General features: G+C 64.5%; 5 protein-coding genes across 7 annotated transcripts; 2 read left to right on the top strand and 3 right to left on the bottom strand.

Moving 5' to 3' along the window:
- Positions 1-1655: 1655 nt before the first annotated feature.
- On the bottom strand, positions 1656-10010 carry TRIM46 (tripartite motif containing 46). The gene is made up of 10 exons (XM_041464862.1): positions 9876-10010; positions 7891-8146; positions 6891-7234; positions 6270-6413; positions 6053-6148; positions 5676-5929; positions 5462-5583; positions 3145-3444; positions 2421-2718; positions 1656-2312 (listed from the first exon to the last, which is right to left on the bottom strand). The coding sequence occupies exons 1-10, from the start codon at positions 9936-9938 to the stop codon at positions 1937-1939; spliced, it is 2253 nt and encodes a 750-aa protein (XP_041320796.1). The 5' UTR covers positions 9939-10010; the 3' UTR covers positions 1656-1936.
- A 396-nt stretch (positions 10011-10406) lies between these two features.
- KRTCAP2 (keratinocyte associated protein 2) lies at positions 10407-13061 on the top strand. The gene is made up of 5 exons (XM_041464857.1): positions 10407-10537; positions 10727-10881; positions 11520-11583; positions 11777-11843; positions 12857-13061. Exons 1-5 carry the CDS (start codon positions 10483-10485, stop codon positions 12975-12977), a joined length of 462 nt encoding a protein of 153 aa, XP_041320791.1. The 5' UTR covers positions 10407-10482; the 3' UTR covers positions 12978-13061.
- A 610-nt stretch (positions 13062-13671) lies between these two features.
- On the top strand, positions 13672-14293 carry DPM3 (dolichyl-phosphate mannosyltransferase subunit 3, regulatory). 2 transcript variants are annotated; one of them, XM_041464858.1, is made up of 2 exons: positions 13672-13757; positions 13986-14293. In XM_041464858.1, exon 2 carries the CDS (start codon positions 13992-13994, stop codon positions 14277-14279), a length of 288 nt encoding a protein of 95 aa, XP_041320792.1. In that variant the 5' UTR covers positions 13672-13757; positions 13986-13991; the 3' UTR covers positions 14280-14293. The 2 variants fall into 2 exon arrangements, with proteins under 2 accessions (XP_041320792.1, XP_041320793.1); XM_041464859.1 differs by having other exon boundaries at positions 13687-13753.
- A 3999-nt stretch (positions 14294-18292) lies between these two features.
- Positions 18293-21579, bottom strand: SLC50A1 (solute carrier family 50 member 1). Of its 2 annotated transcripts, XM_041464854.1 has the most exons (6): positions 21052-21197; positions 20205-20282; positions 19981-20104; positions 19749-19907; positions 19564-19683; positions 18293-18709 (listed from the first exon to the last, which is right to left on the bottom strand). In XM_041464854.1, exons 1-6 carry the CDS (start codon positions 21114-21116, stop codon positions 18608-18610), a joined length of 648 nt encoding a protein of 215 aa, XP_041320788.1. In that variant the 5' UTR covers positions 21117-21197; the 3' UTR covers positions 18293-18607. The 2 variants fall into 2 exon arrangements, with proteins under 2 accessions (XP_041320788.1, XP_041320789.1); XM_041464855.1 differs by lacking the exon at positions 19564-19683 and having other exon boundaries at positions 21052-21579.
- Positions 21580-22437: 858 nt separating this feature from the next.
- EFNA1 (ephrin A1) lies at positions 22438-25587 on the bottom strand. Its single transcript, XM_041464856.1, has 5 exons — positions 25435-25587; positions 23962-24257; positions 23799-23864; positions 23500-23550; positions 22438-23200 (listed from the first exon to the last, which is right to left on the bottom strand). Exons 1-5 carry the CDS (start codon positions 25533-25535, stop codon positions 23082-23084), a joined length of 633 nt encoding a protein of 210 aa, XP_041320790.1. The 5' UTR covers positions 25536-25587; the 3' UTR covers positions 22438-23081.
- Between the last annotated feature and the right edge of the window lie 1353 nt (positions 25588-26940).

The raw sequence follows: 26940 nt of genomic DNA, 5'->3' as shown, positions 1-26940 counted from the left end.
GGTGCACTGATGGGGGGTCTGGCACAGTGGATCCCCCCCCCAGATCCTTTCTGCCAGCTGGGCATGGGGTCGTGTGCCTAGGACAGAGCCCCAAAGGGGATGGGGTGTGCCTGGCACTGCTGCTTCCCCTCTCAGCCCCCCAAGCCCCGGGCAGGGCCCCAGGGATCAGAACAGGGAACTGATTTGAAGGGCTGGGCCCTACAAAGCGTTGCCTGTTCACAGAGGGCTCAGCCCTGCAGCCCCCTCCCCTTCCAGCTTGGGGACTGGGATCTCCAGGGACAGGCACCCACCCAGGAGGGCCCTGCCCTGCCTGTGGCCCCTCCAGCTGCCATGCAGAGTACCCAGGTGCGGGGGTCCAGCTCCCATACCCACTCTGAGAAGGGGGCTCAGCACCCAGCAGCCCCCCTGGCTGGACTGGACTCCCCAGCAGTGCTGAAGGAGTTTGTTCTGGCCCAGAGATGTCCCCTCCAGGAGCCCCTGTGATGGAGTGGCAGTGACCATGTGGCCAGGCAGAGCACGGGTAGGACCTGACACGTCAGCACTGCCCGGGCTGGGCAGGGTTGGCACCTGCTGGCCACGGCCCTAAGGACAGCCCGGCCCCACGGCCCCGGTCCCGTGCACGCCTCTGGACATGTGCTCTGGACAGCCTGGGCTCACGGCCCCATGGCCAGCCCAGCACCACAGCCCTGCAGCCCCATAGCCCAGAGAGTCACAGCCCTGCAACCTCACAGACCTGAGACCCCCCAGCCCTGAAACCTCACAGCCCTGAGACCCCCCAGCCCTGAGACCCCTCAGCGCTGTGACCCACAGCCCTGTGACCCCATAGCCCTGAGACCCCACAGCCTCATGGCCTCCCAGCCCTGAACCCCATAGCCCTGAGACCCCATAGCCCTGAGACCCCATAGCCCTGTGACCCCACAGCCCTGTGACCCAATAACCCTGAGACCCTACAGCCCTGTGGCCCCACAGCCTTGAGACCCCACAGCCCCGTGACCCCCCAGCCAACCCAGACCCAAGGCCCCATGTCCCTTGGCACCCTGACCCCATGCACAGTCTGGCCCCATGCACAGCTCAGTCCCACAGGCCCCCTGTGCCAGGGAGCTCCGGACGAGTCTGGCACTGCAGTTTATTGTAGGAAACCATGAAAATACAGCGTTTGTTGTAACAGAACCCAGGAGAAATGACAGCAGCTCGGACAGATCCCGGTGTGGGATTGCTGGCACAGCCCCCACGGTGCTGGGGCTCCCTGGTGGGTCAGGTCCAGACCCTGCAGGCCCAGCCCACCCCGGCCATGGGTTGGGCACTGAGCGGTGTAACAGGAGCCAAGTGTGGCCCTCAGGCCATGTGCAGGGCTGGCCAGGCACGTTGCTCCCCAAGGACAGGGCAGAGCAGGCAGCAAGCACTGTGGTGCCCAGGAGCCCACGGGAGGGACCCCACACTGGCTGCGTGCAGGGGCCGTGCCTGGCTGCAGCCAGATGATCCACGTTGAAAATGAGCCATTTTACAAAACATCTTCACACCTTGTTCCAGCCCAGCCTCCCCCCCAGCCCTCTCCCCCACCCCAGCTGCCTCCCCCACCCCAACGAGCACCCAGCCTCTCCCCTGCACTGTCACCCCACTGTCACCTTCCACCCCCCTCCCTGCGCAGCCCCGTCCCCCTCCCTGACCCATCTCTAGGGCTGACCCTCTGCCAGCCCTGCCCACAGCCCCAGCCCAGAGCAGCCTGGGGCTGAGCTGGAGCTAGGGGCAGGCGGACAGGGTGAGGAGGGGACGGCAAAGCTGCCCCCGTCCCCCCCATCCCACAAAACAAACACCTGGCCTGTCCCCAGCGGTGGCAGGGCCGGGGCCACCCTTGCTCTGCTCTGCTCCCTGGCCACTTGTGTCCCCCTGGCGCTTGCAGGGTGCCCGGGGGGCATGTGGGGGCCGCGGGCGTGGCTCAGTCCAGCTTGGCGAAGTTCCCGATGGTCACTTTCCTCTCCTGCTTGTTGGCCACCAGCTCCTGGAGGTGCAGGGCCCCCCCTCCGATGAAGCAGAAGGCGGGGCAGACGGGCCCCGAGCAGTCCACGCCGCACTCCCAGAGCTCGCGGAAGGACACGGCGTCGTAGAAGCTCACCTTGCCCTGCTCGTAGTCCAGGCAGATGCCAATGCGCGGGGGCAAGGGCACGGTGCAGCCGTTGGGGTCGCGGGACGTGAGGGCCGAGCCGTGCGACAGCAGGATCTTGCCCATGCCGATGGTGAGGAAGGCGTAGGGAGGAGGTGCCTCCACCGTCGTGTCCTCTGCCCCGCTGTCGTGGCCACTGTCGGGGTCGTACCTGCGGAGCGGGGACAGGTGAGTCCACCCACAGGACAGGCTGGAGATCCCCCCACACCCCGGTGCCTGCCGGGGAGGTAGGAACAAACCCTGCACCCGCCAAGCTCACCTGGGGCTCACCACATCCTGCGGCACCTGGAACCACTCCTGCAGCTTGCTCTCCAGCCCCACGCCCACCTTGACCAGGTAGGAGCTGGGGTCCACGCAGCAGGCCCAGTAGCTCTTGCCCTGGGTGATGGCCACGTCGCCGATGACCAGGTCGATGGACAGGTGGCAGCTGGTCATCAGGCGCTCGGCGGCGAAGAGCATGGGGATGCCGGGCACGCTGCGCACCGCGCGCTGGTCCTTGCTGATGGCCAGCCGGTCCCGGTTGAAGCCCCAGCGGTTGTCCAGGAAGAAGTTGAGGACTGTGGGGAGCAGACAAAGAGGAGAAAGGTGAGCAGCGCAGCACAGCGGGGCGCCCCGCGTTGATCCAAGCACCCATGTGTGGTCATCACACATCCTCTGAACAGACAGAGACATAGTTCTCCCAGGGTTTTCCCAGGAAGCTGTGAGAATGTTCAGAGAAATAATTAAAACAATTATCTCAGTCCCTGCACCTGGCAGGCAATCTCTTTTTGTCAAAGATGTTTACAAGAAGGAGTTGTCCCTTCCTGACCAACAGGTGAGAGAAGATTCCTAAAGGCCAATCAGGTCTTAGGTCCACCACTGTTTCTATAAGAACTGTAGATTCCTAATAATAAATTGCCTTTTTTCATGCCTTCTGATGATGGAGTCTCTATATCACCTTTGGTGACAATTGGTGACCCCGACACGATCCCACCCCCTCTCACCTGGGGCGGGCGGCGTGTGCAGGTAGATGTCCTCGCTGTAATCCCCGAAACCCGCCTTGTTGTAGCCCTTCACCCTGAGCACGTAGACGCTGTCGGTGTCCAGGTACTCGACGAGGGCGCAGGTGCCCCTCACCTCCTCCCGCCGCTGCCACAGCTTCAGCCCCTTGGCCTTGGCGTCGGTCTTGCGGAACTCCACGGTGTAGTGCCAGGCGGGCGGCGAGTGCTGCGGCAGCCGCCAGCACAGGAAGATCTGGTCGTAGGTGTAGGTGCGCTGCGTGTCGATGACGGGGGCCTCGGGCGCTGCGGGGAGAGGCGGCAGCGGGGCGTCAGGCGGCATCCCTCACCCCGAGGGCAGGGAGGCGGCCGGACGCAGGGAGGGGGCATTCCGGGATTCCGGACGGACGGACGGACGGACGCACAACCAGCAGAGTCTAGAGGGGTCTGACTGCGGAGGACCGTGTGTCGGCACCGGAGGAGAGCGAGAGTCGGGGAGACAGAGGAGCTGCTGCTGTGGGGCTCCAGGGACCAGACAGGCCGAGTGCAAGTCAGGAGGGAGGAGAGAGAAAGAGAGAGAGAGAGTGGAGGCAGCAGGAGAGGAGGAGGAGGAGGAGATGGGGATGAAGGGTGGCAGAAGGTACTGGCAGGAACAGAGGCATGGTGGGGAGGAGAGATGAAGGGTGGCAGGTGGAAGAGGGGTAAGGAAAGGATGGGAATGGGGCGAGGAAGAGAAAGGAAAAGGGATGATGAGAGAGGTAGAAATGGGGCAAGGAGAGGGATGGAAATGGGAGAGGGAGAGGACAGAAAGGGGCTAAGAGTAGGATGGAAATACAGAGAGAAGGAGATGGAAACGGGGCAACAATGGGGCAAGGACAAGGTGGGAATGGGATGCAAAAAGGGAAAGAAATGGGGTGAGCAGGATGGAATTGGGGTGAGGAGGCAGATGGGAATGGGACGAGGAGGGAAAGAAATGGGATGAGAAGAGGGGTGGAAATAGAGTGAGGAAGAAGAGAGAAATGGGGTGAAAGTGGGAGAGAAATGGGGTGCAGACAAAAACATAAATGGGGGAGGAATGTGGACATAAATGGGGTGAAGGGGAGACAAATATGGGGCAAGGAAGGGAATGGAAATGGGACAAAGAGGGAGAAGAAAATCAGACAAGGAGAGGAGTGGAAATGGGGCAAGGAGAGAACGAAAAGGGAGTGAGACTGGGGTGGAAATGGGGTGAGACTGGGGTGGAATTGGGGTGAGACAGGGATGGAAATGGAAAGTGGGGGAATGGAAATGGGATGAGAAGGAAGTGCAAACAGGGCAAGGATGGGGTTGAAATGGGGCAAGGGAGAGCTAAAATGGGATGAGGAGGGAGCAGAAAATTAGGTCATGAATGGGACAGAAGTGAGGTGAGGATGTGGACAGAAGTGGGGTGACAGTTGAGCAAAGATGGAATGAGGAAGGAGATGGAAACAGGGCGAGAGGGGACAGAAATGGGGCGAGGAAGAAAATGGAAACAGGACAAGAGGGAGATAGAAATGGGGTGAGAGAGGGCAGAAATGGGGCAAGGAACGGGATGGAAATGGAGCAAGGAATGAGACAGAAATGGGGTGAGAGGGGGCAGAAATGGGGCAAGGAAGGGCATGGAAATGGAGCAAGGAGTGGGACAGAAATGGGGCGAGAGGGGGATGGAAATGGGGTGAGGATGGGGACAGAAATGTGGCGAGAGGGGGTGGGAGGGCAGGAGGAGCGGCGGCAGATGGAGGAGGCAGAGCCACCGGCTGCCAGCGCCGGCGGGCAGGACGGGGATGGAGGATGGCGGCGGAGCGGGGCCGGGGTGGGAGCAGGATGGAGGGATGGAGGGATGGGAAGAGAGAGCGGGGCGGCTCTGGGGCAGGGGTGTGACTTGCCTCAGTTACTTCGGTGACGCCTCGGCAGCGGCCGCAGCCTATAAACAAAGAGAGGTAGAAGCAGGTCTGAAACGTGTCGCCAGCGGCTCTGGCAGGGCCACGCGGCTCCTGCCCTGCGGGAAGCGCCCGCCCGGCAGCGGGGCAGCTCCGTACTCACCCTGCGGCACTGCTGCTGCCCTCACCTGGCACCATGGCCCTGCCTGCCTGCCCCTGGCCTGGACGCCCTGGCACAGGGCAGGGCAGGGGTATCTCTGGGGGCTGCTGGGGTGGGGGCTGTCCCTGACGGGGAAGGGGACACCGGCAGATCCGCGAGCACTGTGGCTGAGCTGCAGCTCCGAGGCGGGCAGGGACCCGCTCTGCCCGCAGGGGCTGTGCCTTGGCACGGGGCACAGCCGGTGCCCAGGTCCCGGTGCCTTTACCTCGGATGAAGGCCAGGTCAGTGAGCAGCTTCAGCTCCCTGCTGACATCCAGCTGGAAGTGGCTGAAGGAGGCGTTGGCTGCAGGACGGAAGCTCTGCAGCGAGTCGGTGGCCCTGAGGATCCTGCAGCACAGGGGAGCGGGGATGTCAGGGTGCCACCTCGGGCACCAGAGGGTCCCAACCCCCGCTGGCAGCCCCGTGCCCACAGCCCATACCTGTTGTGCAGCTGCTTGGCAGCCTGGACAAAGCAGGGGTGGTCAGTCTCCTTCAGCACCTCCTGGGCATAGCCCACCATGCCCGAGTTCTCCAGCATGGCCTGGTGCTCCCGGATCTGGCCGTGCAGGCTGGCCAGCCGCTCCTGCTGGCACTCCTCGATGGCCTGCAGCAGCGTGGCCCGCTTCTCCTCCAGCATGGCACAGAGCCCCTGGATCAGCTGGGACACCTCTTCCTTGGCCTGTGAGCCGTTTACCTGCCGGGTACAGACACGGCAGGGTCAGCGTGTGGCACCTTCTGGGACCAGAGGGGACTGGGCTGGCTGTGCCACCCCTGCCTAGGGACAACTCAGGGACAGATGGAGACACCCTGCCCTTACCTCTGTGTGCTTCACTGTCTCCTCCAGCTCAGCAATCTGGGTCTGCACCGTGTCCTGGCTGCTCAGGATGTAGGCGAGGCTCTTCGTCAGCTTCTCCTGCAGGAAGGTGATGAGATGTGGCACCAGCAGCCCCCGCCCCACACTCCCCATCTGCACTGGGGCTCTGTGGTGCCCCCAATTCCCCACAGAGCCCCAGCCTGGCCCCTGGAGCCCTTACCCTGAGGGCCTGGTAGGCGCTGAGCACCGGGGTGATCTTGTGGCTGGTGTGGGTGCGGCGCACGCGGCAGAGCTGGCACACCAGCCGCTGGCAGGTCTTGCAGTAGTGAGTCACCTCCTCCTTGTGCTCTGGGCACATCAGCCCCTGCGGGCACAGCGGGGCTCAGCGGGGCTCTGCACCCCCTCCACCCCCGCAGAGTCCAGCCCTGCACCCCAGATCTCAGAATCACAGAATGGCTGGGGTTGGAAGGAGACCTGGAAGATCATCTTGTTCTAACCCACCTGACATGAGCAGGGACATCCTCAACCAGACCCCATTGCTCAGAGCCCCACCTTGGCCTTGAACACTTCCAGGGCACTTTGTTCCAGGACCACACCACTCTCACTACAAGAATTTTTTCCTAATATCTAACCTAAACTTATTCTCTTTCAATCTGAACCCATTGCCCTTTGTCCTGTCATTCCAGGCTCTTGTAAACAGTCTTCCCCCATCCTTTCAAAAGTTCCCTTCAGACACCAGAAGGCCACAATTTGGTAACCCCAAAGCTTCTCCTCTCCAGGCTGAACAATCCCAACTCCCTCAGCCTTAATCAGGAGGATTAAGGTGGGCAGGAGGACCCACCTTGGGGCGGAAGGTGAGGGTGGGGGGCGTGGGCTCATGCTGGGCTTTCTGCGTGCCCCAGGGGTGGTAGAGCTTGAAGCACTCATTGCAGAAGCTGGACTTGCACTCCGTGCAGCCCTTGGTGGCCTCCAGCTGTGGGGGCTTGCAGAACTGGCACATGATGGCCGCGCTGATGTTGATGGTCTGCCGGTAGCGCTCCACCACGCGCTCCAGGGTCAGGTTGCGGAAGAGGCTGCCCAGGCCCCGCTCGCCCAGGTCCACGTCCCGCTGGCAGGCGGGGCACGGGAAGCTGACGGTCTGGGGGTGCACGGCGCCCCGCTTGCGCCCCGGGTAGGTGCCGAAGCCTGTGGGAGGGAGGCGGGGATGGGGGTCAGCAGGGCAAAAAGCCCCATCCCCACCTCCATCCCTTCCTGTTGTTCTTGCCAGGAACCCCTCCAGCCATCCCTGTCCCTGTCCTCTCCAGCCATCCTCATCCCCTCTGTTGTTATTCCCTCTGCTCTGCTCTCCAGCCATTCACCTCCCCTCCATCCATCCCTGTTCCCTCCAGCCACCCCTGTCCTCTTCAGTCATCCCTGTCCCCTCCAGCCATCCCCCTCTCCTCCAGCCATCTCTGTCCCCTCCAGCTGTCCCAAACCCCTCCAGCCATCCCTGTCCCCATCCCATCTGGCTACCCCAAACCCCTCCAGCCACCCCTTTCTCTTCATTCATCCCTGTTCCCTCCAGCCATTCCTGTCCCCATCCCCTCCAGCTGCCCCAAACCCCTCCAGCCACCCCTGTCCCCTCCAGCTGTCCCCATCCCCTCTGGCTACCCCAAACCCCTCCAGCCACCCCTTTCTCTTCATCCATCCCTGTTCCCTCCAGCCATCCCTGTCCCCATCCCCTCAGCCACCCCTGTCCTCTCCATCCATCCCTGTCCCCATTCCCTCAGCCACCCCCGCTGTCTCCAGCCATCGCTGTCCCCCTGTTGCCCCATCCCTCCTGGCAGCCCCTCCAGCCCCACCTGACTTGAGGAGGCGGTCCAGCCGGTCGGGTTTGGGGACAGCCCTGCGGCCCAGGCGGGGGCTGCGGGTGGAGGGGGTGGCCGCAGGCGAGGTGGGCTCGGAGGTGGGGTCGCAGTACAGGTGGCCGTGCTGCAGCAGCACCTCGCTGGCACACACGTGGCACACGTTGTGGGTACAGGGCAGTGCCAGCGGCTGCTTGTACATCTCCTTGCACACCGGGCACACCAGCTCCCGCTCCATGTTCTTCATGCTGGTCTGCGGAGAGAGCGGGAGCGTCACCCGCCGGGGACCAGATGGGGCCAGCACCAGGGCCAGGATCTGGGCCAGGGCCAGGATCAACATCAGGGACAGGATCAGCATCAGGGACAGGATCAACATCAGGAACAGGATCAGCATCAGGGACAGGACCAGCATCAGGGACAGGATCAACATCAGGGACAGGATCAGCATCAGGGACAGGACCAGCATCAGGGTAAGGATCAGCACCAGGGCTGAGATCAGCACCAGGGCCAGGATTTGGGCCAGGGCCAGGATCAACATCAGGGACAGGATCAACACCAGGGCTGAGATCAGCACCAGGACCAGCACCAGGGCCAGGACCAACATCAGGGTCAGGAGCAGCATCAGGGCTGAGATCAGGGCCTGGGACCAGCACTAGGGCCAGGGCCAGGAGCAGCACCAGGATCAACATCAGGCCTGAGATCAGCACCAGGGCCAGGATTAGGGCCAGGATCAGCACCAGGGCCAGGACCAGCATCAGGGCAAGGATCACTTTCAGGGCTGGGATCAGGGCCTGGGACCAGCACCTGGGCCAGAATCAGCATCAGGGATGGGTTAAGCACCAGTATCACAGCTGGGACTGGCACCAGGGCCTGGAATTAACAACAGGGCCAGGATCAGCACCAGGGCCAGGATCAGGACCAGTACTGGGACCTGGGCTGGGATGGAGACAAGGACTGGGACCATCATCAGGGCAATGATGGGGCCTGGGACCAGCACCAGGGACGGCATGAGGACAAACAGCAGGACCAGCAGCAGGATGAGGATCAGGGCTGCCACTGCGATGAGGAATGGAGCTGGGATCAGCAGCAGGGCCAGGATCAGGTCTGGGAGCAGTCTGAGGAATGCCGGGCCAGCACCAGGATGAAGCCCAGGGCTGGATTGGGGATGGGAACTGGGGCCACAGCAGGACCAGGACTGGGGTCAGCACTGGCAGCAGGACCAGCATCATGGTCAGGATCAGGCCTGGGAGCAGCAGCAGAACGAGGACCAGTATCAGGAGCAGGAATGGGGGGATGATGAGGACAGGGACCAGCATCATGGCCAAGATCAGGCCTGGGAGCAGCAGCATGGTCAGAACCAGGATCAGGACTGGGATCAGAACCTGGATGGGACCCAGGCCTGGTGTGGGGATGGGACTGGGGCTGGGGCCAGGATCAGACCAGTATCAGGACTGGCAGGGATGGGGCCGCCACTGGGATCAGCACCAGGATGGGCCCAGGGCTGGGATGGGGATGGTGGCTGGGATGGGGATGAGGACCAGCACTGGGAATAGTGCCAGGATGGGCCCAGAGCTGGGATGGGAACTGGGATGGGTGTGGGGTTGGAACTGGGATGGAGAGGGAGATGGGGGCCAGGATGGAGATGGGGGCTGGGATGGGGACTGAGGCTGGACCCACAGCACAGCCCGGACCGGCCCCGCCGCTGGGACCAGCGCCAGGACCGGGCTGGCCACCAAGATCGGGGCCGGGATGGGACCGCCCTCTCCGCACCCGGTGCTCCGGCTCGACCACGGCTCGGTGTGGGGGGGTCCCGATGACGGACAGCCCTCCCCGGGGGTCGCTGCGGTGAGTCGGGGTGCGGGTCCGCTGCCCGCCCACCCCTCAAGGGCATCGCCCTCCCCCCCAGTCCCCGCCGCGTTGCCACGGCGACCCGGTCCCGGAGGACCCCCGTCCGCCCCCCCGCCGCCACCGCGGCCGCTCACGCTGATGCGGACGAGCGCGTCCATGATGGAGGTGAAGGTCTGCAGGTCCTCGCCCTCGGCCATGGCTCCGCTACCCGCGCCCGTGCCTGCGGCGGCGGCAGCGGCGGCCGCGATCGCCCCGGTGTGTTGCAGGGAGCGGCGGAGCCGGGGGGAGGGCGGGGGGTGGCGGCGCGCATGCTCGGCGGCGCCCGCCCCGCCGGCACCGGAGGGCGGTGGAGGCACCGGAGGGGCGGCACCGGTGTGGGGGTGAGGGGGGGTGGAGCGGGGATGCTCTCGCTGCATCACCGAGCATTTCCCGAGGAGCGACGCTCTGGGAGCGGCGCCGGGGGCGGGCTGCGGGCAGGATGAGCATGGCACCGGTACCGGCGGTGGTCCCGGGGGTGCTCCCGAGGGGGTCCCGGTGCCGGTCCCGGTCCCGGTGCGGGGGTCCCGTCCCCGCGCTGTTCCCGTCCCCGCCGCCAGAGGGCGCTCCGGGACGGCGCGGACTTGCAGTGCCACTCCCGGGCCGCCAGGGAGCGCGCTGGGAGGGGCGGGGCCTCTCGCGCATGCGTAGAGGCGCAGCCCGGCGCTGCTGCCGTGTCTCTGCTGCGCGCTGGGCGGAGCGCGCATGCGCGGAACGGCGGCACCGGGAGCGGCACCGGGACGGGCTGGGGGCACCATGGGTAACGGGGGGGCGCAAACTGGGCTAACGGGAGTTGGGGGTCCCGGGGAGAGGGAATGGAGGTGTCACAGGCCAGGACGATATCGGGGGCACGGCGTTAACGGGAGCTGCACCGGGAGAAGGGAGGCAGGGCACGGCCCTGAGCTCAGCCCCGGTGCCGGTGCCGGTGTGAGCCGGCCCCGGGGCTCAGCCGTAGGCACGGGCACGTCGCTGGCGCTGTCGTCGCTGCTGTCGCTGCTGCTGTTCGCCGGGATGCAGATGTACAGCCGGCAGCTGGCCTCCACCGAGTGGCTCACCATCCAGGGCGGGCTGCTGGGCTCGGCGCTCTTCGTCTGCTCCCTCACGGCATCCCTGGGCACAGCAGAGGGGCCGCAGGGCACGGGGGGCTGGGAACAGCGCCACGGGGGTGGTGGGGGCAGCCCCTGTAACAGCCCCCTGCTGCCATCCACATTGCACCCCCAAACTGGGCCTGATGTCCTTCCCATTGCACCCTCCTATAGCCCCCTTGCACCCCCAAACTGGCCCCCATTACACCCCCAAACTGGGCCTGATGCCCTCCCCATTGCCCCCTCCCAATGACCCCATTGCACCCCCAAACTGGGCCTGCTGCCCTCCCCATTACACCCCCCATGGCACTCACTGCACCTCCAAACTGGTCCCCATTGCACCCCCCTATGGTCCCCATTGCACTCCCAAACTGGGCCTGCTGCCCTCCCCATTACACCCCCTTTGGTACTCACTGCACCCCCAAACTGGGCTTGATGCCCTCCCCATTACACCCTGCAATGGCACTCACTGCACCTCCAAACTGGCCCCCATTACACCCCCATGACCCCATTGCACCCCAAACTGGGCCCCATTACACCCCCCATGACCCCATTGCACCCCAAACTGGCCCCAACACCTTCCAGGGCGCAGGGAGGGTGGGACATGAGGGCAGCAGGACAGCAGGATCCCGTTGTGTCCCTTAACTCCACACGCAGGCCTTCAACAACCTGGAGAACCTCATCTTTGGGAAGGGCTTCCAGGCCAAGATATTCCCTGAGAGTAAGTGTTGTGGGAGCCCAGGAGGGGAGCGAGGACACTGCAGAGGGCTGGGGGTGCTCCAGGAGTGGCACTGGTGGTCCCAGCCCTGCCCTGGAACTGTGGCAGCTCCTCTTGAGCTTTTCCTGGGGCTGGGGGAAATTCTGCTGCAGCCAGAGCCCCCCGTGAGCATCGTGTGTCTCCTGGTTCTCCGCAGTCCTCACCTGCCTCTTGCTGGCCCTGTTCGCATCTGGCCTCATCCACCGGGTCTGTGTCACCACCTGGTAGGTGCAGGGCTGCCCTGGGGGGTGGGAGAGGCTGAGGGGAGACCCAGGGGTCATGGGGGACACCCAGGGGTCTGTGTCACCACCTGGTAGGTGCAGGGCTGCCCTGGGGGGTGGGAGAGGCTGAGGGGAGACCCAGGGGTCATGGGGGACACCCAGGGGTCTGTGTCACCACCTGGTAGGTGCAGGGCTGCCCTGGGGGGTGGGAGAGGCTGAGGGGAGACCCAGGGGTCATGGGGGACACCCAGGGGTCTGTGTCACCACCTGGTAGGTGCAGGGCTGCCCTGGGGGGTGGGAGTGGCTGAGGGGACACCGAGGGGTCTGTGGGGACACCAGGAGGGGGGCAGGAGGCTGGGCAGGGAGCATCAGGGGGCTGGTGGGAAGGGCAGCACGGTGGGGTCTGAGGGAGGGTGGTCAGGAAGGGCAGGAGAGGGGGATCCAGGGGGAAATTATTGGTTTAGGAAGGGCAGGAGAGTGAGATCCAAGGGGAAAGTGTTTGGGAAGGGCAGGGGAGGGGGATCCAGGGGGAAAGTGTTGGTTTAGGAAGGGCAGCACAGTGGGATCTGAGAGGAAAGTGTTTGGGAAGGGCAGGAGAGTAGGATCCAATGGAAATTGTTGGTTTAAGAAGGGCAGGGGAGTGGGATCCAAGGGAAAATTACTGGTTTAGGAAGGGCAGGGGAGTGGGATCCAATGGAAATTGTTGGTTTAGGAAGGGCAGCACAGTGGGATCAGGGAAAAATTGTTGGTTTAGGAATGGCAGCACAGTGGGATCCAAGGGGAAATTGTTGGTTTAGGAAGGGTAGGGGAGTGGGATCCAAGGGAAAATTATTGGTTTAGGAAGGGCAGGGGAGTGGGATCCAATGGGAATTGTTGGTTTAGGAAGGGCAGCACAATGGAATCCAACGGGAATTGTTGGTTTATAGGGGAGTGGGAGCCAGGGGCAAGGTGTTGGGGTGAGCCTGGCATGTCGCTGCCCCAGCAGCTGAGCAGCCTCTTCCCTTCTGCCCCCGTAGCCTCATCTTCTCCATGGTGGGTCTCTACTACATCAACAAGATCTCCTCCACTCTCTACCAGTCCACAGCGCCCGTCGCTCCCCCTGCCAAGGCTGTTGGCAAGGGCAGGAAGAGAAATTGATGTCCTGCTGCCCCTTCCTGGGGCAGCCCCCTCCCTGCGGCCGATCCGGGACTCCCCCCTGCCCAATAAAGCCATTTCTTTGTAGCTTCTTGTCCCCTGTGCCAGCTGCCAGCCCAGTTCCTGGCCCTGCTGTGTGCCAGGGTGGCTGGAAGTGGCCCTGGAGCCTGGGGTAGGTTCTGGGTTGCCCAGGGGAGGGGAGGGTGGCCAAGGGTGGGAGATGTGCTGCTGGCATCTCGTGTGCCCAGCCCTGCAAGGGAGGAAGATGCCACTGGAGCCAGGATTGGAGCAGACTGGAGCGGGCAGGGGGCTGTGGGGGTCCAGCCCCAGCTGCTGCGCTGGCACAGCTCAGCCTGCTGCCTTTGGCAGGGCACCACACACTCGTCTGTGCCCTCCGCACTGCACCGGGGGGGCACCGGGGCTGCCCGGCTGGGGAGGGGGGGAGGGAACGGCGCGGTTCCCGCAGCCGTGGGACGGCGGGCGGGACTCGCTCCCACGCCGGGTCCCTGGCACCCCTCCGGCCGGACGTGGAGGAAACCAGATGCTTCCTGCGGCCCCGGCGGCGGCCGACAAAGCCCGGCGCTTCCTGCGGCACCGGGAGCGGGGCCGGACCGGGGCTCCCGGGGAGCTCCCGGTGCTGCCGCGCCCCGCCAGCAGGGGGCGCGCTCTGCCATCGCGCCGCAGAACTACAATTCCCGGCAGCCCTCGCGCGCGGCGCTGCTGTGACGTCATCGCGGCGCCGGGCGGGGAGCGGGACCGGCACCGGGAGCGGGACCGAGGCAGGTGGGGGTGGGGCTGGGCCCGGGTTCGGGTTCGGGTCCGGGTCCGGGTCCGGGTCTGTGGGGAGGGCTCAGTCCGGCGGGTGGAGGCCCAGGGGGAATTGGGGCCACTCTGCCGGGGGAGACTGGGCCCGGTGCGGGGCGCTCCGTCTCTCCCGGTTCCCTCCTCCTTCCTTCTCTCCCCTGTTCCTCTCACGGGTCTCCCACTCTCCTCCTCCCCCTGTCCCCTCAGGCCGCCATGACCAAGCTGGCGCAGTGGCTCTGTGGACTCGCCCTGCTGGGCTCGGCCTGGGCCGCGCTGGCTCTGGCCCCGCCGGGGCTGCAGCCGCCAGCCCCGCTCCGCCAGGCGCTGCTGCCGCTGCCCGTCTACCTGCTCGTGGCCTTCGGCTGCTACTCCCTGGCCACCGTGGGCTACCGCCTGGCCACCTTCAACGACTGCGAGGAGGCGGCGGCCGAGCTGCAGGAGCACATCAGGGCGGCGAGGGCCGACCTGCGGCGGCGGGGGCTGCGCCTCGGAGCGCAATAAAGGCCCGGACGGTGCTGGCCGTGCTGTGTGTGACCCCGGGACACGGCGGGGACGAGGCTGCGGGCACTGCGAGCCTCGGGGGCTGCTGGAAGGCACCCGGAGGAATGATTTGGTTCTCCCAGGGGAATCACTCGGCTCTGGAATGATTTGGTTCTCCCAGGGGAATCACTCGGCTCTGGGTGGTGTGAGGTGGGGGTGCAGGGAGGGTTTGGGGGTTCTGTGAAGGGCAGGGTCTTCATGTAGGTCCACTGGGAGCTTGGGGGCTACTGGAAGGCACCTGGAGGAGTCACTAGGTTCTCCCAGGGGAATCACTCAGCTCTGGAATGATTTGGTTCTCCCAGGGGAACCACTCGGCTCTGGGCAGTGTGTGGGGAGGGTTTGGGGGTTCTGTGAAGGGCATGTGGGTCCACTGAGAGCCTCGAGTGCTGCTGGAAGGCACCTGGAGGAGTCACTTGGTTCTCCCAGGGGAATCACTCAGCTCTGGGCAGTGTGTGGGGAGGGTTTGCGGTTTCTGTGAAGGGCAGGGTCTCTATGCCCTGTCCATTGAGAGCCCTGCTGGAAGGCATCTGGAGGAGTCACTTGGTTCTCCCAGGGGGTCGCTCAGCTCTTGGTGTGTGTGGTTTTGGGGGTTCTGTGAAGGGCAGGGTCCCCATGCAAACCCCCCCGGAGCTGCTGCTGCCCCTCGCTGAGCTCTCTGGAATTGCTCTGGAGCGGGATGCGGCACCGGGGCCGTGCCCCAGACACATTCCCGGCTCAGATGTGGCTCACCCCGGCAGGTGGGAGCTGCAGGAGCCTCATCCCGTCCCGCTGGCCGAGTTCCCGGCAAGGAGGAGAGGGACTGGTGGGGTGGGGCAGGCGACACAGCCTTTAAATGGCAGCATGGTGTCCCCCACCGCCCCCCCAGCAGCTCCAGGGGAGCTCCCCCAACTCCTCTGCCCATCCACAGCACCACGCTGGGCTTCACTGGGAAGAGGGAGGGGTGGGGGGCTCTGTCTGGGGACCCCCATTTCTGCTCTCTGACCCCGTGTGCAGGAACCTGCTGCCCTGGACTTTGGGATTTTAATTAGCAGCTGTGTATGCTCTGCAGAAAGGAGCAGTTGGGAGCGGGAGGGAGGACTCGGGTTAATTAGCAGGAGCAGCTAATTAGCTGTTTCCTGAGCAGCAAAGGCTGGTGGGAGCAGAGTGGGAAGCTCGCTGGCACATGAGTGGTTGGGAGGGGGGGTGACATTGCCCTGGATTTGGCCACATGGGGCCAGGACCACAGCAGTGCTCTGGGGGCTACTGACAGCCTTCTGTGGGCTACTCAGGGTCATCAGGGGCTACTCACAGCCAACCAAGGGCTCCTCATGGTCATTTAAGGGGCTACTGTGTCTATCCAGTGGCTACTTGTGGTCATTCAGGGGCTACTCCTAACTCTGCAGGCTACTCATGGCAACCTGGCTCCATCCAGGGGCTACTTGTGGCCCTCAGGGGCTACTGACAGCCAGCTAGGGGCTCCTTGTGACCATCCAGGGGCTACACATGGCCATCAGGGGCTACTGACAGCCAAGCAGGGGGCTCCTTGTGGCCATCCAGGGGCTCCTTGTGGCCATCCAGGGGCTACTTGTGTCCCTCAGGGGCTCCTTGTGGCCCCTCAGGGGCTACTTACAGCCATCAGGGGCTACTGACAGGCTACTCAGGACCGTCAGGGGCTACTTGTGGTCATCTAGGGGCTACTCACAGCCATGTGTGAGCTACCCATGACCCTGTGCAGGCTACTCATGACAATCCAGAGCCTGTACTCATGGCTTTCAAGGGGCTACTTATGGCCTTCAAGGGGCTACTTATGGTCATCCAGAGGCTACTTATGGTCATCCAGGGGCTGCTCAGGGCGATGCAGAGCCTGTACTCACGGCCATGAGGAGCTCCTCCCAGCCCGTGTGGCAGCAGCTCCTCCCTGCGTGGAAGATCCGGGAGCTGGCACGAGGGGCCACGTCACCAGCGCTCCCGGCACGGGGCAGCTGGAGCGACCGGTTGGCAGCCAAGGTGTGGCAGTGGAGAAAGCTGCCCTTTCCTGAGGTGTGGGAGCCCTTTCTCGAGGCTGTGGGGCCAGGCTGGGAGTGCTTTTCCCGAGGTCGGGGGGCTCCTCCCTGCTGGGCCAAGTCCTGGGAGCAGCCAGAGCAGGCACGGGGAGCCCCGGCTCCACAGGGCAAGACAGAGCACGCCAGGAGCTCGTCCTCCTTCCCTTGGCACCACGCTCAGCTCTGTCCCTTTATATGGATTTTTCCAGGCTGTGTGTGAGGTGTGCACAAGCAGCACAGGCACAGCACAGCTCCTGCCAGCGTCCTTCATCCTGATGGTGTCATCTGGCCAGAGTGTGGGATGAGGCTCCTCGCTCCTGGGGGGGTCCTGCATGGAGTGAGGGTCTCTAAGTCTCCAGGGTCTGCTGTGTGATTTGGTCCCTCCACTGGGAGGAAGCACAGCCTGATATCTTCATTCCACATCACTCTTAATTGGTTAATTGACAGAGCATCAATGCTTGATCCAGGCCTGCTCGATCCACGGGGGTTTAGCAAGGATTCCCATCGATTCCTGTCGCTCTCTGTGACCAGAAAGCTGCTGCCACAGTTTCCCATGGTGGCTGCTCATCAGTTCCACAGAATTTTACCCCCACACTGTGATGGGAGGCTCCCTCAGGGTGCTCAGAGCAGTGCTGGCTTCCCTGGGGTCTCCTCATGGGGGGAGTGTGGGATGAGGCTCCTCGGTCCTGGGGGGGTCCTCCATGGGGTAGGGGTCTCTTTCTGCAAGGCTCTGGTGTCTGCTGTGTGATTTGGCCCCTCCACCAAGGCACCAGCCTGATATCTTCATTCCACATCGCTGTTAATTGGTTAATTGACAGAGCATTGATGCTTGATCCAGGCCTGCTCGATCCACGGGGGTTTAGCAAGGATTCCCATCGATTCCCAGGTTCTGCCATGGTGGCTGCTCATCATTTACACAGACTTTTACCCCCACACTGTGATGGGAGGCTCCCTCAGGGTGCTCAGAGCTGTGCTGGCTTCCCTGGGGTCCCCTCGTGGCCCCAACACCAGGGCTGATGCCTATTGAGGGTTTGCCAGAGCCCAGGGTGTGTCAGAATGTCAGAATGAGCCCCCCCCAAAAAAAGTAGCCCCTGTTTGGCCATAAGCAGCCCCCCTGGTTGGCCACAAGGAGTTCCCAAAGCAGCTGCAGGGCCAAGAGCTGTACCATGCTCTGCAGCAGGAGGGAGGTACAAGAAGCAGGCGCTGGGAAGTCTGTGATTTATTAAAAGGCACTTGAATCCATACAAAAGTGACACGTGGACCCCTGGAAGCCACTCAAAAGCCCTGCCCCTCAAAATCCTGCTGCCAGGCAGGGCCATAGGCATGGAAAACTTTCCTCCCACCCTGGGGTTTGAGGGGCTTGTGGTACCCCAAAGGATTCGCTGAGAGCTCCAGGGCCTTCGCTGAAGGATGCAGGGCTGGAGGCAGGAGGTCCTTCCTGGTGTCCCACTGGGAGTGGCCGAGGGGACAGCGGTGGGGCCAGCCCAGGCCAGAGTTGGGGTGCTCCTGAGGGGCCCCCTCAGGCGGGCAGGGCGCTGTAGGGCTTGTCCTGCTCTGGCCTGTACCGCTGGAAGAGCCAGAACCGCACGAGGCTGGTGACGATCCCTGGCACGTTGGGGACCTGCGGGAGGACATGGGGGGACAGTGGATGTACCCCTCCCCACTATGGTGCCGGGGGAGGTTTACTGGCCCCATCCCAGCTAATTAATGAAAATCAATAGTCATCATGCTGAGCCCTGTCACACTTGGCTGGGTGACACAGACGGTGCTGAACGGGGCCAAGCCAAGTGCTCAACTGAGCCATGAGAGGGGAATGGGGTGGGATGGGATGGGATGGGATGGCAATGGGGTGAGGATGGGGATGGGATGGGATGGGATGGGATGGCAGTGGGGTGAGGATGGGAAGAGCTGTACCATGCTCTGCAGCAGGAGGGAGGTACAAGAAGCAGGCGCTGGGAAGTCTGTGATTTATTAAAAGGCACTTGAATCCATACAAAAGTGACACGTGGACCCCTGGAAGCCACTCAAAAGCCCTGCCCCTCAAAATCCTGCTGCCAGGCAGGGCCATAGGCATGGAAAACTTTCCTCCCACCCTGGGGTTTGAGGGGCTTGTGGTACCCCAAAGGATTCGCTGAGAGCTCCAGGGCCTTCGCTGAAGGATGCAGGGCTGGAGGCAGGAGGTCCTTCCTGGTGTCCCACTGGGAGTGGCCGAGGGGACAGCGGTGGGGCCAGCCCAGGCCAGAGTTGGGGTGCTCCTGAGGGGCCCCCTCAGGCGGGCAGGGCGCTGTAGGGCTTGTCCTGCTCTGGCCTGTACCGCTGGAAGAGCCAGAACCGCACGAGGCTGGTGACGATCCCTGGCACGTTGGGGACCTGCGGGAGGACATGGGGGGACAGTGGATGTACCCCTCCCCACTATGGTGCCGGGGGAGGTTTATTGGCCCCATCCCAGCTAATTAATGAAAATCAATAGTCATCATGCTGAGCCCTGTCACACTTGGCTGGGTGACACAGACGGTGCTGAACGGGGCCAAGCCAAGTGCTCAACTGAGCCATGACAGGGGAATGGGGTGGGATGGAATGGGATGGGATGGCAGTGGGGTGAGGATGGGGATGGGATGGGATGGGATGGCAATGGGGTGAGGATGGGGATGGGATGGGATGGGATGGCAGTGGGGTGGGCATGGGGATGGGATAGAGTGGAATGGGATGGCATTGGGGTGGGGGTGAGGATGGGGATGGGATGGGATGGGATGGGATGGGATAGGATGGGATGAGATGGGACGGGATGGTGGTGGGGATGGGGAAGGATAGGATAGACTGGGATGGGATAGAGTGGAATGGGATGGCAGTGGAGTGGGGACAGGGAAGGACAGGATGGGATGGCAATAGGAATAGGGGTGGAATGGGGATGGAGTGGGGTGAGATGGGAATGGGATGGCAATGGGGTGGGGATGGGGAAGGATAGGATTTGATGGAATGGGATAGGGGTAGAATGGGGATGGAGTGGGGTGAAATGGTGCAGACAGAACAGAATGGGATGGGATGAGATAGAGTGGGATGGAATGGGATGGAGAAGGGTGGAATGCAGGTGAAGCAGGCCAGGGTGGGGTGGGATGGGGATGGGACTACATGGGATACAATGGAGTAGGATGGGTTGGGACATGATGAGATGGGATGGAGTGGGATGGGATGGCACCCCTCAGCGTTCCACCACCCCAACCCACTGTGATGTAGGGATCATGGAGCTGCAGGCCATAGAGTGTCCAGCTGCTGGAGGCCACAAGGGTTGTGACGGTCAGGGGGAAGGACAGGCACCGCGTCGACTTGCTCCGGACAACCTTGGCCTGCAGGAGCAAACGTCAGGCAGGGCCTGGGCTGGCAAGCCCCAGCTCTGCCAAGCCCCACACACCAGGTCAGCCAGCGGTGAGAGGTACATGCTGATGGTGAAGACACTGCAGAAGAGCCCCAGGTGTGTCAGGCGTGTCCCTGTGTCAACCAGGATGGTGAAGTAGCCACAGCCAGTGACCACCACAGCCAGGAGCAGCAGGACCTGCAGCAGCACGGGGCGCTGGGAGGGACAGCAGGGGGACGTCAAGGTGAGGGTCCCCCATCCTCCCCATCGCCCCAGGCCCCTGCCCCACCTTGACAGGGCTGTAGTACAGATACACCAGGATGTAGAGGGTCTGCAGAGCTGCCCCGATGGCGTTGACGGTGATCACTGTCCCGTCCCCCTTCAGGCAGCCATAGCCCAGCCAGCTCAGGTTGCTGCAGGGATATGGCACAGGCACTTGGCTGCAGCCTGGGGGATCCCCCCTGCCCCTCAAATCTATATGACCCCCCGCCCCAGGACCCGACCCTGCTGTACTTGGCATCGGTGGTGAGGAAGGGCAGGAACTGGATGTTCTCCACACTCTTGGTTGCCAACATCTGGCGCAGGTCAGACCTGGGGAGGGCGGAGGGCAGCACTCCTGGGTGCCCGGCAGTGCTGGGGTTGGGGGGCTCCAGTCTCTGCAGCCAGCAGGCACTGCACCCCCCACTCCCCTCCCCCTGCACCCCCAAAACAGGAGTCACACCACCCCCAGTCCCTCTGCACCAGCCATCCATGGCCCACTGCACCCGCAAAGTGACCCTGGTGCTCCCCCCACCCTCCCCATTGCACCCCCCCATGGTCCCCATTGCACTCCCAAACTGACCCTGGTGCCCTCCCCACTGCACCCCCCCATGGCCCCCATTGCACCCCCAAACTGCCCATTACACTAATGGTCCCCATTACACTCCCTACTGCCCTCCCCACTACACCCCCAAACTGGCCTAACACCCTCCCTAATTTACCCCCAAATGTCCCTCCATGACCTCCACTGCACCCCCAAAATGCCTCTGGTGCCCTCACTATTGCACCCCCAACCCTCCCCAAGGCCCCCACTGCACCCCAAAACCAGCCCTGGGGTCTTCACTGCACCCACAAATCCCTCTCCCCAAGGCCCCCACTGCACCCCAAAACCAACCCTGGGGTCTTCATTGCATCCTCATCCCCTATGGCCCCACCGCACCCACAAATCCCCTCCCCAAGGCCCCCTCTGCACCCCAAAACCAGCCCTGGGGTCCCCCCTTTGCCCCCCGCCGCCCCCGGCCCTCAGTGCAGCCCCGAGCTGGCCCCGGTGCGTTCCGCATCGCCCCCGCCCCGCCCGGGGCCGCCGCCGCCGATCGCTCACAGGCCGGTGGCGAACATGGCGAGGGTGGCGGCCAGGCAGATACCGGCGAGCACCGACAGGGCCATGCCGGACACCGGGAGCGCGGCGGGGCCGGCGCTGCCCGCGGCGGAGCGGAGCGGAGCGGGGCGGGGCGGGACGCACTACCGGGGAGGGGCGGCGGGGATCCGGCTCCGAGCGGGGGGAGCGGCGCCGGCTGCACCGGCGGGACCTGCCGCGGGCACCGGGAGGGCACCGGGGCCGGTGCGGGGGGGAGCACCCCAAGGGTGGCGGGTAATGAGCGCCCCACTTCAGGTTTGGGGGCCCAGGGTGAGCCCCGTGGTGCAGATTGCACGGCACGGGGGTCTCACACCCCTGTGAGCCCAGCTCCCCACCCCCGCCTCCTGCAGGAGTCACACATCGCTGCGACAATTCCTCTGGGATCCACATTTCCCTGTGACCGCTCTGTCCCAGGGTGTCCCCACACATCCTGGGGGTCACACATCCCTGTGACAACAATTCCTCTGGGATCCACATTTCCCCGTGACCCCACTGTCCCAGGGTGCCCCCACACATCTTGGGGGATCACACATCCGTGTGACAATAATTTCCCTGGGATCCACATTTCCCTGTGACCCCTCTGTCCCAGGGTGTCCCCACACATCCTGGGGGTCACTCATCTCTGTCACAATTCCCCAGGATCCTGCAGCCATGGGATCCACATTTCCCTGTGACCTCACTGTCCCAGAGTGCCCCCACAAATCTTGGGGGTCACACATCCCTGTGACAATAATTTCCCTGTGACCCCACTGTCCCAGGGTGCCCCCACACATCCTGCTGGGGTCACTCATCCCTGTGACCCCTCTCCGTAAACCTCCATCTCTAGGGTCCCCCACATTCAGGTGTCATGCATCCCTGAACCCCAAAATCTCACCTCTCCAGGACCCTCGCTCCCTGAAATTCCCAATTCCAGGGCCCCCAAATCCCTGTGATCCCAGCTCGCTGCACCCACAGTGTCTCCCCCTCGGGGGTCCCACATCCCTGGGGTTACCCCGTGGGGGTCCCTGGGGTGCAACCAGGCTGTGTTCCCTGCCCAAGCCCCCTCCTCACCAGCGGTGGGATTTATCAGCCCCATCCCACGGGGGCTGTCACATTCCAGCGGGGTTTGTCCCAGGAGCCGCTGCCCCCCACCTGGAAGCTCCCTCCAGTGCAGGGGGAGGGGTCCCTACCCTCAGGGCAGGCCTTTGTGTCACCAGATAAAGCCGGGGACAGTGCCAGCCACTGTGGCACTTCGCCACTTAACAGCCCCGTGCAAACACCAGCCAATTAATTAATTAACCAGCCCAACCCCCCGCAGGGGCCAGGAGAGCCTTGGCCCAGGAGGGTGGGGGAGGTCTCAGGAGCTCAGCATGGTTTTGGTTATTTATTCCCAACAATGGTATAAAAAAGTCCCGTGTTAGAAAGCTGTACAAAGGGGGTGCTGGGGGGCCCCTCCGGCACCCAGCGGAGGGGAGGGATGGGGAAGGGCCAGGGGATGAAGGAAGGGGTAGGGGTGCAGCGCACTGAGGAGTGGGATGTTTCTCTTAACCCCGCTCCCCTGGCTGCGGGGCGTCTCCAGCCTGTCTGTGCTCCCAGGCCACTGACACTGGGGGGTTAGTGGCCCCCTGCACGGGTGTCACCAGGCCACCCCCACGTCCCCGCCTGCAGGACACATTCCAGTTCCAGCCCACCACGGGGAAAGCCCCGAGGGCGGTGGGCGAGCTCAGCTGCGGGGCAGGGGTGCCAGCCCCCTGCCCCTCTCCAGTCTGGGGCACCTCAGCCCCTCCAGCTCCAGGCTCCCGCTCGGCCTCTGGCTGCCAGGAGCATCCTGGAAGGGCCAGGGAAGCCTGAAGGCTCCAGCTGCTCCGATGGCTTTGGGCCCTCCAGCCCCATAATACTGACAAATCCTTTCCTGGCCCAGATGTGCGCAGGGCAGGGCACCCGGGGCAGATGTGCGGGGACCACTGGGGTCCCCAATGGCCACAGCCTCGGTGGGTCCGGGCACGAGGGGCGGCTCAGAGCCCCTGCGGCAGCAGGAGGGGCAGCAGGAGGCTGATGAAGGTGAAGGGGCGGCTGCTGCTGCGCATGGCCGAGTTCTGCCCCACGCTCCTCAGCACGTGTGCGGCCGCATCGTCTGCGGGGGGAAAAGAGGAGCCATCAGCAACCAGCAACCCCAGAAGAGAAACTGTACCCCAAACCAGCAGCACATCACCCCTGCAAAGGGTTGCCGCCAGATTTGGTACTTCAGCCAGCTCCAGAGCCCCCAGGAGGGGCAGATGAGCCCCAATGCCCCCCACAAACCCCTGGGTGGCTGTGTTCAGGCCAGTGCCCCCCACCTGCCTCCCCCCCAGGCTCAGCCTGGTGCCCCCAAGAACACCCTGTCACCCCGGAAAGGGAAACTGGCTCAGCCCCAACCCACAGCCCCCCACACACCTGCCTGGATCCTCCCCTTCTGCGTCGAGGCCGGGGCAGGCGGTGCCGGAGCTGCGGAGCAAACAGGGGGTCACAGAGGGAAGGGCAGCACCCCAGCCTTCCCAAAATCCCAAAATCCCGTTTCTCTGTTGGCTGTCCCCCCACCTCCCCGCCCCCACCAACACCTTCCTGGCCAAGCTGCGCGTGCCCACACCCCGGGCTGGCCAGGGGCCACGGCCAGGCCGTGACTCAGCGCAGCCAAGGCCACGCTGGGAAGGAGGGGACGCGGGGGGGGCCCCTGAGGGGGTGGTGATACTCACTGCCTTTGCCTGTCACCGTCACCTTCAGCTTCAGGCAGGCTTCACCGTGGTGGTGGATGGGTTTGGCTGTGAAGGGAGAGGCACGTTAGGAAGGGATGGGGGGAGCCCGATGGGGAATCCCTGCAGCACCTCGGAGCACCCCCCGCAGCCCCCCAGCACTCACAGATGTAGTAGTAGCTGTGTCCCTCCCTGAACTCCTTGCCCAGCGTGAAGGGAGTGAAGCGCTGGAACTTCTCTGAGAACTTCTCAGGGCCGTGCAGGGCGCTGGGCTTGTCGCATTCCCAGCGGATCTGCTCCTTGGAGCGGGGCTTGCAGGCCTGGTACTCCTCCAGCTCCACCAGGTACAGCGTGTAGCGCTCCATGACCCGGGGGTCCACGCTGCCCTCCTCGTAGTGGGGGCAGATAATGTCCAGGTAGTCATTGAGACGAACCTCCACCGTGTAGTCACTCCACAGAAACCTGCGCCAGGAGGGTCGCCAGGGGGGTCAGGTCTGGGTTAGGGGCTTTACTTGCACCCCCAAATCCCCCATACCCAGGGGGGCCAGCACCTCGGCCACGCCAGCGCTGCCTGGGGGCACCCTTGGGTGCACCCTCCCCTGTGCTGAGTCTTGCAGCACCTGGAATAGCTTCGAAAGGGCAGCCCCCCTTCACTCCCCCTCTGGCTCGGCCCCCCGGCGGTGAGTGGTGAGCGCACCCCACTTCCCAGCGCTCCCCAAGAGCCGGGGAGCAGGGAGGGGACCCGCTGGGACGCGCAGCCTGCCCGCACCCTGCCCGGCCCAGCGCTGCCGGAGCAGGAGGCGTCGCGGCTCTCGCCGTGGGGCAGCCAGCCCGGCTCCAGCTGCGCCCCACACCCCACCCGGGGGGGGCACGCCGGGGGCCTCCGCGGGGTCCCCACCTCGCCGGCTGTGGTGGCCTCGAGAGGGCACAGCCACCCCAAAAAACCTGCGGGGGGGCACAGAGGACACGGCCCTACAATCTGGGGGAGTCCGACATCCGTGGGGGGCACGGCGGGGGGGAGAACCCCCAGAAGCTGGGGAGGGAGCGACTCAGCCCAGGGAAGGAGGGGAAGCCCAAAATCTCCCCAGGGCTGCCTGAGTGGGGGGGGCACCCCCACAGCCTGGGGGTCTGGAGAGTGTGGGGGGCTCCTTGAAAGCCAAGGGGGACGCTCCTAGAGCCTGAGAGAGCTCATGCACCTCTACAAGCAGGGGGAGTCACGGCCGCGGCCGGGGGGGACCCCCAGAACCTGCAGGGCTGTTGCTTGAGATGGGGTCACCCCGCAGCCCCGGCGGCCGGTGAGCGGGGGGCCCCGATCCAGGTCTACCCCCCCGCCCATCCTGCCCCGTGTTTGTCAACACGGTCCCCGGGGCCGGCGCCGGGGCTGGCGCCGCGCCCCCCCCGCGGGAAGGAAGCGGCCCCTTCGCACGGCCCTGGGAACGGAAAGGCCCCCCCGGGCGCACCTGGACCGGCCCCGCCGCCCCCCGCACGGCCCCGCACCGGCCCCGCCACCTCGTCCCGCACAAAGGCCGCCGGGGAGGGGAGCGGAGCGGAGCGGCGCCGCCCGCGCCCTCGGGGCGACCGGTGCCGGGCTCGGTGCGCGTTCGCGGGGGGGTCCCGGTGGGAGGCGGGGGTCACTCACCGCGGGTTGGAGCTGTTCCAGAACACCGTGTGCCGCTCGGCCGCCGCTGCCCAGCACAGCCCCAGCCCCAGCAGGGCCAGGGGCACCCCCGGCTGCCCCATCGCTCCGCGGGTGCTGCGCTCCACGGGCGGCCCCTCGCCCGCCCCCGCCTTATGTACGGCCCCGCCGCCGCCCCGCCCCCGCCACCGCCCCGCGCTCGCACAACAACACACGGGACCAGGCGGGGGGGGACACCGCACGCACGACACACCCCCACCGGTATCGGTCAGGGGGACGGAAACCACCCCCACACCGAGAGCAGCACCGGCGGGGACACGCACCCCCGGACACCGGGACCACCGGGACCGGCAGCAGGCGGGGGGACACAAACCTTCCCTACCGAGACCGGCGGTAACCGGGACAAAAACACACCCCCCCCGCCCCCACCAGGACCGGGCCGGGAGACACAAACCGCCGCCCCCCCACCGGGAATGGCACAGGGAAGGGACAGAGTCCCCGCACAACACCATGCTCCAGGTCCCCCCCACCTCCACACACACACACCCCATCCCCCCACACGGGACCGGCACAGAGCAGGGCCATCCCCCAAAACAGTGACCCACACCGGGCAGGGACTCTGCACACACACTGGAGGCTGTGGGTGCACACTGGGGGGCTGTGGGTGCAGGATGGGGATCTGTGGGTGCAGGACAGGGGTCTGTGGGTGCAGGACAGGGGGCTGTGGGTGCAGACTGGGGGATATGGGTGCAGGATGGGGGGCTGTGGGTGCACACTGGGGGGCTGTGGGTGCAGACTGGGGGATATGGGTGCAAGATGGGGCTGTGGGTGCAGTATGGGGGTATATGGGTGCAGGATGGGGCTGTGGGTGCAGCATGGGGCTGTGGGTGCAGGATGGGGCTGTGGGTGCACACTGGGGGGGCTGTGGGTGCACACCGGGGGCTGTGCATGCATACTGGGGGGCTGTGGGTGCAGGATGAAAGGCTGTGGGTGCAGGACAGGGGGCTGTGGGTGCACACTGGGGGCTGTACATGCAGGATGGGGGTCTGTAGGTACAGGACAGGGGTCTGTATGTGAAGAATGGGGGTCTGTACGTGCACAATAGGCCTGTAGATGCACACTGGGGGGCTGTAGGTGCAGGACAGGGGCCTGTAGGTATAAAATGGGCGTCTGTAGGTGCAGAACAGGGGTCTGTAGGTGCAGGATGGGGGTCTGTAGGTACAACATGGGGGTCTGTAGGTGCAGAATAGGGGTCTGTATGTGCAGGACAGGGGTCTGAAGGTGCAGGATAGGCCTGTGGATGCACACTGGGAGGCTGTAGGTGCAGGACGGGGATCTTTAGGTGCAGGATGGGGGTCTGTATGTGCAGGATGGGGGTCTCTAGGTGCAGAACGGGGGGCTGTAGGTGCAGGACAGAGGGGCTGTAGGTGCAGCACAGGGGTCTGTAAGTACAGGACGGGGGTCTGTAGGTGCAGAACAGGGGTCTGTATGTGCAGGACAGAGGTCTGA

The sequence above is a fragment of the Pyrgilauda ruficollis genome, unplaced genomic scaffold (assembly GCF_017590135.1).
Source record: "Pyrgilauda ruficollis isolate IOZ18807 unplaced genomic scaffold, ASM1759013v1 scaffold185, whole genome shotgun sequence".
NCBI classification, from domain to species: domain Eukaryota; kingdom Metazoa; phylum Chordata; class Aves; order Passeriformes; family Passeridae; genus Pyrgilauda; species Pyrgilauda ruficollis.
Note: the sequence above shows the minus strand (reverse complement) of the source record. Positions and strands in the feature narration are given on the sequence as shown.